Here is a 12,188-nt window from a genome sequence, read left to right as displayed (position 1 = left end):
GTATGAATGTGATTCTCTTCTGGGGAGAATCTCCATGGCTTTCATTAGATTCTTGGTGGATTCTGTGATCTAATAAAAGTTCCATGTGCCCCACAATGAGTATCACCTCAGACCTGTCGGAATGGTTATCATTAAAAAGAACACAAATACCCAATGTTGGTGACGATGTGGAGAAAAGGGAACCTCTCCTACACTACTAGTGGGAGTGCAAATTGGTACAGCGACTGTGGAAAATAGTATGGAGATTTCTCAAAAAACTAAAAATAGAACTACCATACGACCCAGCAATTCCACTCCTGGGTGTATATCTGAAAGAAACAAAAGCACTAATTTGAAAAGATATATGTATCCCTATGTTCATAGCAGTATTATTTACAATTGCCAAGGTATGGAAGCAACCTAAGTGTCCATCAGCAGAGGAATGGCTAAAGAAAATGTGGTATATGAGGGTGACTCAAAAATTATCCGCACTCCGGTTATATTAAAACTTCTGTTGGCCGCACTGTCTTATCAGTGCTTCCCGTTCAAGGCTGCTGTCTCCCTAGTCACTGCTGGGCAGCTGTGAACGTGTTACAGCAGTTCATTTGTAACTGCAGTGGGAGCAAAAATGGATGCCCCACTTGTGATTTGCACTAAAGAAGAGCAGCGTGCAGTGATTCTTTTTTTGTGGTCTGAAGGTGTGCATGTCCGCACACGTCTGCCCACACTGTTGACACTCTGCAAAAACTTCGTTTTGAGGTGTTAAAGCACCTCCCTATAGTCCTGATTTTGCCCCATCAGACTTTCACCTGTTTGGTCCCCTGAAAGCAGCCCTACGAGGATGGACAAAGATTCACTTCTGATGAAGAAGTGAAGACGGGTGCATTCGTGGCTCGCAGCTCAGCCTAAAACATTTTTTAATGAGGGAATACGAAAGCTTGTTGACAGATGGACGGAGTGTCTTGAAAAGCAAGGAGATAACGTTGAAAAATGACATATTTATCTTTTCTAAAAGTTAAATAAATTCTACAGCCAGAGTGCAGATAATTTTCAACTCACCCTTGTATATGTGTGTATGTAATAGACTACTACTCAGCCATAAAAAAGAAATTTTGCCATTTGCAGCAACATGGATGGACGTGGAGGGCATTACTCTAAGTGAAATAAGTCAGACAGAGAAAGATAAATACTGCGTGATATCACTTATATGTGGAATCTAAAAAATACAACAAACTAGTGACTAAAACAAAAAAGAAGCAGACTCACTGATACAGAGAACAAACAAGTGTTTAGCAGTGGGGAGAGGGAAAGGGAGAGGGACGATACAGGGGGAGAGGGAAAATAAGGGCTATTATGGGATTGTATGAAATTATGGGATTGTATGAAATCATGTGTGTGGAACTTTTGAAAATTGTAAAGGGCTATAGAACTTAAAGAATCTTTCATTAAAAAAAATTCTGTATGTCATAGCACATGCAGCCAAGACCCAGTATTTCTGCTACCCTGATTTCGCTTAAATTATGAATGTAATTCTTTTGGGGGGGCCATTTTGAGACCCTAACCACAATTTATAATAGTTTTCCCTATGGGAAGGTGTCATCCCAGTTCTGAAGTGACATGCAGATGAACTCATGTCATGCAGTGTGTTTGCGCTGGAGACTTGTAACTTCTGCACTTTAAATTTCAATGGTTAGTCAACAGGTCAGGTAGGACACACACTAAAAATTAACCAACTAGTCAAAAGCAGATCATCTTGCTAGAGTGAACATAAGCATGTGTGTGGCATTTTCAGTATCCGCCCCCTACCCCCTTACATTTTGACTGTTACAAGCAAAAAGCATTCTGTGTTCTTACTTTTGTTTATACAGTCTCCACATATCTGTTTCCTTAATACTTGCCAGATATTATATAATCGAAAATGTGAATTTTAATTGTGTAGACAAATTTTTATATTCTTAAGTTTTTACGTAATTGCCTTTCTGATTTTAACATATTTCCCACGTATCTTATGTGCAGTGTGAACATTCCTCTTCTGTTTGAATTAGATCATTCTGAGTTTATATATCTTGTGAATTCTGCAAATTCACTGGAAGAACAAATCTGAAGTAATGCTCAGAAATCCATCCTCACTTTTGGAAAAGCAGTTGGGAATACATCTCTTCCTGATAGCAGGGGAGATGACATTCATGTCTTAAGAAATTAAGGCAGTCGTTGTTATTTCATCAACTTCGTTGTTGATCATATGCTTAACAGAACTGAGGCCACATTTTAGCCTTGCATCTGAGAGTGATACCGCCGATCAAGAAGACTTGGATGCAGAAGATGACCATGAGGAACAGCCTTCAAATCAAACTGTCCGCAGACCTCATGTGGTCCTTGAAGATGCTGTGGCCACCTCAGGGGTGAGCACGCTCAGTTCTACTGTATCTCATGACTCCCAGAGTGCTCACCGATCGCTGAATGTACAGCTTGGAAGGATGAAAATAGAAACAAATAGGTAAGTCCTATTCTGACATTGGGGGGTTTCTTTTTTCTTACTTTTATGTAAGTGCATATGTTTGAGGTCTGTTTTAAAGATCGGTCCACAGAATATACAAAATATGTTTCCTTTGTCCCATTCATGTAAACTTGATTTAGTGCTTTATTCATTAAAAGGAGAGATTTATCTCAGTCTCTTTAGTCAAATACATTTTTTGCTTCTACCAATTCAGTCCTTCAGCAGCTCTTCTTTGATCACTGCTTTATTTCCAAGTGCACTGAGATTTTCAGAGTAACTTAGTTGTAACCTCATAGACTGTCTGGGATGCGGACTCAGAGCAGCATGTACCATCCAACACATAGCCGAAAGACAGGCAGAGGGTCTGTGTTCCTAAGAGCCTGTGATTTGGAATATCAGATTCTTTCAGGAGAGGAAGAGCTCTGTTCTTGAGGAGATAAAACTAATGGTTTAAAAGCTTTTCATTTTAGAACCTTGAAAGGATGATCTGTTGACCACATTTATGATTCTATTTTATTTTTAATATGCTGTGTCATATCTGGAGTTTAATTTTTCTTTGAGAATTTGATAACAGAACCCACATGATCAAGTTATTAAGTGAACAGTAAATATTTCCTTTTCTTCACAGATGTTGGCACAGTTCAAGGTCTGAATCTCTGTGATTTATAGCTTCCTGTGCGGGTTTCAGTTGACATGTGGACAACTGACTTTATGACTTTGGGTTGACAGGGAAAACTTTGTGTGTGTGTGTGGGGGGGGGGATGTGAATCAATGAAAGTTGTTCAGATACTTAGAAACCTTAGTTGAAAATCCCAGTTGTTCACCAGAGAGATAAAACCACTCTATTTCCAGTCATAAGTTCAGGTTTTCATACCAAGCTTGCATGTGTAGTACAAACCTCGCATCCTATATTCAGAAACAGTTGTACAAACCTCATCCTATAGTCAGAATTTTAGTTGCATGATTAAGTAAGTCCATACATATCTTCTATGATTTATGTACAGAAATCTTTCTGGATAAAGGGAAAGTGGCTTTCTGACTTCCTTATCCCAGTCTTGTCCTCTGAACCCTCGCTCTTTACTTCACATCTCTGTTACTTTGTGGAAAAGAACTGGAGTCTTTTCTAAGACTTCATCTAAATCTTCATGTCCCTCATTTCCTCCTCTTCTCAAGTCATAGTCTCATTGTGACTCTCCACCTGTCACAGTAGCTGTTGACTTTAGTCACTTCTCTTCAGTTTACTCTCTGCCACCCAATCCTGAATGGAGTTGTTTTTTCACGCCCTTCTCCAATCTCTGGAGGAGGAAAGTGCACTCAGAACTGTTTTGGTCCAGCCACCCCACCCTGCTCTGCCCATGACTTCCAGACAGTAAAGCTTTATTTACCAACGAGCTGGTACATTTGCTCCCCTGGCCCCTCAACCTTCTGTCCACGTATCCTGGTTTGTGTCAATAGAACGTGTCTCTCCCAAGTGCAGCCTTTTCCTTCTCTCCTCAGCCCATTTGCCGACTTCCCACCCCGTCCCCGCCATCTGTCCACCATGGTTGCTCCATCTGCAGTCCCTGAGGGCTGCCCTCCTCCAGCTGCGTTCTTCAGGTCTTCACATCTCTTTTCTGAGGGTCTCAGCTAGCTGAGGGCCTGCTTCCCACGTCAGCCCACAGGACTTACCACATTTCTTTATTAGTGTGTTGTTGCACTTCTTACAACAGCCCACTCACTTATGTTTTTTCTTTACATATTTCACTTGTATCTGTGAAATCTACATGGTTTTTTCTTTTTCTAGTAGGATTTCCCACAGCTCCTCCATCACCCCCAGTAAAGTGAGACAAGGCACAACATTCACTTCACATAGGATTTAAAGAAAGGGCAGCTGCTTCTGTCCAAATGCTAATAAGGGGCTGGCCATGGCTACATTGGTCCTTGTAATTTTCAGTTGAATATTACTTGATATATAGACGTACATATAATGCAAAATAAACTTAGAGGAAGTGTTAGTGTATTTTTAGGAAAGGTTGCAACCCTCGGGTTAGAAATCTGAAGATTATATTTAGGATAATCATTGATGAAGATATACCACGTTTATCTAGCTCTTGATTATTAGATCATCAATAATACTGAAAGGCAGAAAGTAACAAATTAGCTTTAGAATGTGTGTTTTACTTAAATTTAAAGTATATGCTTACCTAAAGTGTTCTGAAAACAATTCAATTCACACAAGGAGTTGGGGTAATAATGCAGAGGAGAAGCTGACTGGGTATCTGATTTCCCTTTCCTGCAATTCTGGAATTACCCGCCAACCCTGTTCCCCACCCCCACCCTTCTGAGTTAAAAAATTGACCTCATGGCTGATGCATCCCAAACTTCTCTGGAACAGAGAGGCAGTCAGTTTTAAAACCAAAATCCTTGGTTTTAAAGGATTTCCCTATTTAATGAAGACAAAGTAAAGATAAAACTGATGGACTGGATATGCCCTTAAAATAAGTAATTTTGAGAACTGGATTTGGGACAAATGAGGTGGCCTGTCAATGCTTTGCTTCCAATGTTAAGTTCTGGCTTTTAAGATAAAAAGGAAATATTATAATATATGGTCTAGATAAACATAGGTTGAATTCTAGAAAATTTCACTGTGTTCTTTGAGAAAAACAATAAGAATATCCCATCACTATTCCATACATGTAAATTAGCAAGAAAGACAAAAATATACACTAGATCAAAAAATTGCCAATTTAAAAATTCATACTGAGCTGGCTATCCATTTCTCTGAATATCATTCATGTTGCAGTAGATAAAAGTCTCCCTTAATCCTCTGCTTCCCTCTTGCTTTCAGTTCCTACTGCTTAATCCACCTAATGTGCACCGTTTGCTCCACAGTTGTCTCTAAACAGCTGTCTTCCTGGTGCCACTTTCTCTGCCTTTTGTGTTTTCCTTCTCTCACCTCTGCTGCCTACCCTACTGTGATCCTTTCTCCTACCTGATGGCCTCTCGTGTCTCTCTCCTGTGGGAAAGGGGCGGAGCCTGGGGGTCCGGGGGGGAAACAAACCCCAGTGTGCCCTGGGAGGCCTCCTTTCCAGGGCCTGAGGCTGCAGCAGGGAACAGAACAGCCCTTCTTAAAGGCCAGGCATTGTGCTCGGCACCTTACCCGTGCTGTCTCGTTTAATGCTCACAGTAATCCTTTCAGGAAGTTCTACTTTTCCTTTTTACAAACGAGAAAACTGAAGCCCAGAGGCGTGAAGTCATTTGTCAAGGTTAACACAGGAAGTGTGTGGCTGAACCAGGTTGCAAGGCCAGGGCTGTCTTCAGCTGGGCTGTGCTGCCTTCAGACCATGTCAGCTGAAGCAGAAACAAACCTTTGGAATGGAGTCTGGTCCCGAGTTAAATCTGTCAAGACTTAGAAAGTGACATACAACTTGCTATAGGGTATGCAGCCATGTACCTTGATGATCTTATACGTAATTATGTATCTTAAATTATTATAATTCTAAATCAAAGTTACTCGAAGATAAGTTTTTACAAAAAATCAGAACATCTCTCTTCACGACCTAGAATGTTTTCCCAGAAAACGGTGTTGGCAATGGTGAGTGGGTTCCTACTTGGCTCTCCGTTGTGTCGTGAACCTTTCATGGGTAAGAACTACGTATAATAATATTTCTCCTTGTTTCTTTGGAGACGGCATCAGATGCCGACTCGGAACTGAATGTACCAGGAACACAGCTATCGTTTTACCCCCCTCACTGCTCCCCTTGGAAGGGGAGAAATAATGGTAACAGCCACAAGCACCCAAGCAACCGCCATTAACACGTACTGAGGACTTTTTATGTCCCAGGTGCTCTAGGCGACCTCACCTATAGTTACTTCTCAAATTTGCATAGTTTAAAACAAGGGACTACCTTTCCGCTTTGCATTGCCTATTGTATTACCCATATTGACCAACTTTTTTTGGTGAGGGGCCATACATGTAAAATATAGGTCTGTTAATACCATAGGTAAACTTTTTTTTTTTTTTTTTTGCCATTTATGGTCATAAAAAGAAGCAGAACATCTTTGAAGATTTTGGCAGACAACTGGGGGTGGAAGTTTTAAATTCTTGTCTGGAAACACACCTGCTAGAGCTTCGCTTCTCAACTTGGGAGTCTGTGGACCAGTAACAAGAGTATCACCTGGGAGCTCCTTAGCAATGCAGAAGATCGGAGTTCCCTCCCCTAACCCTCCCCAGCCCCAGGCTACTGGATCAGAATCTGCATTTCAATAAAATCCCAGGGGTGTCTGTGTCCATTATATGAGAAGCCCTTGTCTAGAAGGTCACTCTGTAGCTGCTCCAGCTTTATTATCCTGTCAACCAATATAATTTCCTTCCGCAGATTACTGGAAGAATTGGTTCAGAAAGAGAAAGAATTACAAGCACTCCTTCATCACGCTATTGAAGAAAAAGACCAAGAAATTAAACACCTGAAGCTTAAATCCCAACCAATAGGTGAATAGCAGACAATTTTAAAGTAATACTGTTCAACCAGGCTGCCACAAAAAGCTAGAAAGCCAACAGGCAGCTTTCTGTCATGGCTGAATCAGCATCTGTCACCTGTACCACAACGACAAGCAGAAATTGCTTTAAAAAATATCCAGTTCTTAATTGTAGCGAACTATCATTTCTTGTAAGTGCAGTAAAAATAAGATGATTCATAATCATCTTTTCCTGAGGTTATGTATTATAGAAGTAAATAGGGCTCTCCATTTTTTTGGTCTGTATTTCTTTTTAAAGATTTCGCAATGAAATTACTAGAATAAAGTAATACTATTTTTCGTCTTGTCATTTTGCATTTGTATTGTGTAGTCTAGTGTTCCCCTCCCCCACCTTATATTTTGACCAGGCTTAAATTGAATCAAGACACAGAAATAAAAAGTCATTAATTTGGATATGCCTTAAACTAATACAATGTTCTATGTAAATTATATCTCAATTTTGTAAAAAAATCAGATGGAATTTTGCAGAAATCTATTCTATGAGAAGTTGGGGGTGAAAGGTAATCTTTAAACAATCTTCTTTAGCCTGTTTAGAGGAAAATAAAGTTCATGTTTTTTTTGTTCAGATATATGGTCCTCCCATATTATTATAAATAGTGGAAAAATTATTATTAGGTTATTATAATTATATGGCGCTTTGCTAATGCTCATCTTTGTTGCATGAAAAACACCCAGTACAATTTGGGTGCATTATTTTATTCTAAGAAGCTATAAAATTGATATGAAACTATAAGGTGGGAGTATCATTAATTATTGTTACTGACTCCATTTACATTTAAATAGTCTTAAAGAGTTTTATTTATATCATCATGTAGACTGCCAATCTCAATGGTTTCTATTCTACTCTGATAGAGAAAAATCTTTTAAAGTATCAATAAATATTGACCAGGAGGGTCTCAGATGATCTCTATTAGCTGAAGCTAAGAACGTCCCTCCTTCCCCCCCCCAATTCTGTTCTAGACATCCCTGGATTGCCTGTGTGTCACCCGAATTCTCCTGGCACAAATACTGAAGATTCTGAACTTACTGACTGGCTGAGAGAAAATGGAGCCGATGAAGACACTATAAGTCGGGTAAAGAACACATGCTATGGGACAAGCTTTCTTTCCCTTTGTTTCATAATGCTGAGTGCCTACTATGTGCTAGGCACAGGGGGTACAAGTATAATTATGTCCTGGTCAGTTCTGTGAAGGCAAGGCTATCAGGTGTTATGAGACAGAGGGAGAAGCTGGGGGAGGTTTTTTGAGATGATCAGTAAGCTGAAGTCTACAGGAATATCTAGGAATAAATTATCTGTATGTAGGTTCTGGGGTAGGGGGCAGACAAGAAGGGAAAATCACTTGGGGGTGGGGATGCAGAAAGTGCAGAAACAGTGTGGCAGGCGAAAGCTCTGTGGTCCAGAACCCCTAAGGATTTTTATGTTTTTGAGTTGAAAATAGAGAGTAGGAAAAATCAAGACAAAACTGAAAGAAAAAAGTTCTGTTTCTAACTCTTTCTCTTGTTTGTTAACTTTTTCATTCTCTTGTGACATTCTTAGATTCCACTGGGCAGCAGCTATTTATTGCTACTTAATAAAATAGACTAGTTAGTGAACTTATGGCAGAAATAAGCACTTTCTATAGAAACCGTATTATATCTGTAAGAACTTAATTCATCTCTGCTCCTTATAGGGAGCTTTTGTAGTCAGCATGAATAGCATTTCTTTATGTTTTAAGATTACATAATATGTATACACATATATGCACAGTAAGAGATTATATTTTTATTATTTTATAGTTAGGGCCTCAATACAATATTACATTGATTTCAGTTTTATATGTAAATTTTTTTAATTACTAAGAATAAAGGTGTATTTCTCTTGACAATTTATTGGACCACTAAATAAAATTGAGGGTCTCCTTAGAAATCTGCATAAATTGCATAAATTTAAAGAACTCTTGCCTGTGAGAAATAATGTATCCAGTCAAGTTCATCAAAATTTTTTTCCCTCTAACTTACACTCAAATCAAAAATAAGGAGTAGTAACTGATGATCCACTAAATCACTGCCCTTTTTAAAAGATTTAAAATGAAACGCTTCACTTAAATTCAGGACTCTGATTTTGTAATGTGTTGGAAAATACCTTTTATCAGAAATGAAGTGTAGAGAAAAATATCCACTGGAGGAAAACAAAGCTACAAAGCACTAAACCTCTTAAATACAAACATTATCATATAAGCAGCAGATGAATTACAAGTCTTATTATTCATCAGAAGACCAATCAGAAATTCTGTGTTGCTTGTAATCTTTATGCTCCCGGAAGTCATACTGATGTATTTCTTTGTAATTATTTTGTAATGGGGGGACTTTTTTCTAATAATTCCAAAAGATTGTGTCTTTAGTGAATTTGCTTTTAGAGTTATTTTTCTTTATTGCCAGCGTTTACATTATGGATCGTGTGCCACTTATTAAAAGTACATAAAACATCTTACTTTTGTGCATATTTTACTTTCTCCACAGTTTTTGGCTGAGGATTATTCACTAGTGGATGTTCTCTACTATGTTACACGTGATGATTTAAAATGCCTGAGACTAAGGTACCACTTTTCTTTCTGTTCAGTTTCATCATGCTGGAAAGGGCACTGGGCTGTGATAAAGAAGCCTGGGTCCCTTCCCTCCTGGGTCGCTACCTAGCTCTAATTAGCTCTGCAGTCCTGGGTAGATCTCTCTAGTTCTCAGCTGCTCTGAGTTAGTTGGAGCAGGCTATTATTGGGAGCTCTTATAAGCAATATGTCTGTATTAGTAAATGCAAATCAGCTGGAAGACTTTTCTTGTTAACATATCAGATTAAGACCATGCAGATATTCTAAAACTGCCTTAAACAAATGCTCTGACTTGGTTCATGATTGTGTCGTGCTTAATAGAAATATTAGGATGAGGTACTGATTTGCTATCCAAATACCTCGTGTAATCTGATTCAGTTTCTTATAATAATTTGTTTTTTCCATCAGGCCAAGCACATACATAACTATTACTCCATCCCAGCTCTAGGAAGACACATTTCAAAAGTGCTGCAAATCTAAAATGATGCTTTGGGCCCTGGTAGTCTGTGGGAGTGGAAAGGAAAGGCATGGAGGGATGAGGAGAAAATATATACAAGAATACATAATGACTGATAAGACTTTGGGATCTTCATGTTCTGATTAGGGCTGCTGAAAGCTAAGAAGTCACTTTCATATTTCAAGGGCACTGTTTCAAATGAAGTGATCTCTTCACCATGTTCTTGTGTCTTTAAACAGGGGAGGGATGCTGTGTACACTGTGGAAAGCCATCACCGACTTTCGAGACAAACAGACTTGACTGTCGCTCAATTTGTTTCCAGCTTTCCGTGGAGATTCTAAAAATGAATACACACCTGATCTTCTAGGGGAGAGAGAATCGAAGGGAGAGGAGAAAGAAGCTGCACTTTAAATCCAGTATTTGTTTACTTGTGTTAAAAAAAAAAATAGACGAAATACACTGAAATTTCCTAACTGCATCTATTTGTATGATTCATAAGGACTCTTTGTAAGGACTTTCAGAATAATCCCAAACACTACAGTGTTTGGGATTATTTTAATCTGAACATTTTTATGGAAATATTTTTAATTCAGCAGCTATAGCACTTCAGCCAAATGTTTATTTCACACAAAACAGATAGAACATTTCATGTGATTGTGCATCACTGGAACAAAACCAAAATGTGACCATTACTTTTCAGGCTTATGTGTGTTTGTAATATGACCCTAATAATCTGAATATAAATGCGTGATTTTGATTATTGTATAAAGTTTATGGGTTATTTTTAAGTGTGCAGAATCTGAGAGCAATGGTTTTTACTTACCTGTATTAATTGTAATATTGACTATATTTTGTAACTTAAGTTTCTGGTCTAGAGTACATTCGTTTGAGTCATTTATGTACTACTGAACTGTACCAGTTGCACCTGCCTGAATCCTAGTAACGTTAGCTTGTTCTAAAGCTACCCCTTGTGTCATATTTACTCTAAACAGTAAAAAGACTCTCGATATACTGTTTTGATAAATTCTACAGAATTCGTATTTTGTTTTAGCAATCTAGATAATTACTGTGTCAAAATTCTAACCATTTTTTTAGCTCTAACATTAAATAGAATCTCTCTTCTCTTCAAGTGGTCAAAGAACAGCTGGTGTCCAAGTCGTTCCTCAGGGCTACAGAGTGGTAAGAGAGAGGACGTGGAAAAACAGAATTAAAGAAAGTCAGTGACTTTTTCTCAAGGCCCCAAGTTACCATCGATGACTATTGTGTACCTCAAAGGGGCTGCAGCTGGCATCCCAGTGGAGAACACTGCAATTTCTATCTCCTTAATTTTAGTTCTTATATGAGAGGGAAATATTTTTATTTTAAGTTGGATATATATTATATTTTATAAGCTTGCCCATATGAATAGGATGAAGTCTGAAGCTTCCAGGTGGATGAATGACCTAAATTTCTTAAATACAGAAGACCCTGTTTATTATGCAAGAGAGAAATAACAGAGCTGTTCATGTATCATGACTTGTTGCATACAGAACAGTCTTTGATAAAATAGGAGTCATCTTTATTTCTATGTGAAAATCAACATACAATATATTTTTTATATATTGCATTAGAGTTGCAGAAAGTTCTCACCAGTATGTTCTCATTTGTACTGGCAACATAGCTGCATCTTTTTCTTACATCCCAATCCTGAGGACAGATAGTTGCCTCCTGTGTCCTGTGGGGAAATCTCGAAGGAGGTGAGGTATAAATTAAATCATATATCATTTCACTCATGTTGAAACACAGGGTAACGTCTTTATTAAGCCACAGTTCATATCCCTGCCTGTAATGGTAAAGTGTTTCTTTTAGACCATATATAGGATAAAGGTACCCATCTTCAGCTGACTCTTTGATATAATCTCCCCTTGGGACCTTTCTCCTACCCTATATCTAGGGGCAAATGTTCCTCTGTCTCTACATGGTTCATAATACATTTCCTGACTAGCATCATTGGGTTTCTATTTCAGAATTCTGGGTCTTAATCATAAAAGAAGGCAATTCCATTATGGCCCAATTTTCATGAAAAGTTGCAATAAAAGGCCTTTGGCATCCATCTAAGCCAGTGAGTCTCAACCCAGTTTCACATTATCATGACCTGGATGCTTTAAAGGAAATA

General features: G+C 38.5%; 1 protein-coding gene across 2 annotated transcripts in view; it reads left to right on the top strand.

The window, feature by feature from the left end:
* The window catches only part of MAP3K5 (mitogen-activated protein kinase kinase kinase 5), a 194,417-nt gene extending 182,494 nt beyond the window's left edge, over positions 1-11,923 (top strand). For both annotated transcript variants that reach the window (XM_057737704.1, XM_057737705.1), the window contains 5 exons: positions 2,233-2,476; positions 6,835-6,947; positions 7,955-8,067; positions 9,494-9,570; positions 10,273-11,923. In XM_057737704.1, the coding sequence (XP_057593687.1) occupies positions 2,233-2,476; positions 6,835-6,947; positions 7,955-8,067; positions 9,494-9,570; positions 10,273-10,333 (608 nt within the window). In that variant the 3' untranslated portion in view covers positions 10,334-11,923. The remainder of the gene's footprint in view (positions 1-2,232; positions 2,477-6,834; positions 6,948-7,954; positions 8,068-9,493; positions 9,571-10,272) is intronic.
* Positions 11,924-12,188: the final 265 nt, after the last annotated feature.

Source organism: Hippopotamus amphibius, chromosome 6 (genome assembly GCF_030028045.1).
Source record: "Hippopotamus amphibius kiboko isolate mHipAmp2 chromosome 6, mHipAmp2.hap2, whole genome shotgun sequence".
NCBI classification, from domain to species: domain Eukaryota; kingdom Metazoa; phylum Chordata; class Mammalia; order Artiodactyla; family Hippopotamidae; genus Hippopotamus; species Hippopotamus amphibius.
Note: the sequence above shows the minus strand (reverse complement) of the source record. Positions and strands in the feature narration are given on the sequence as shown.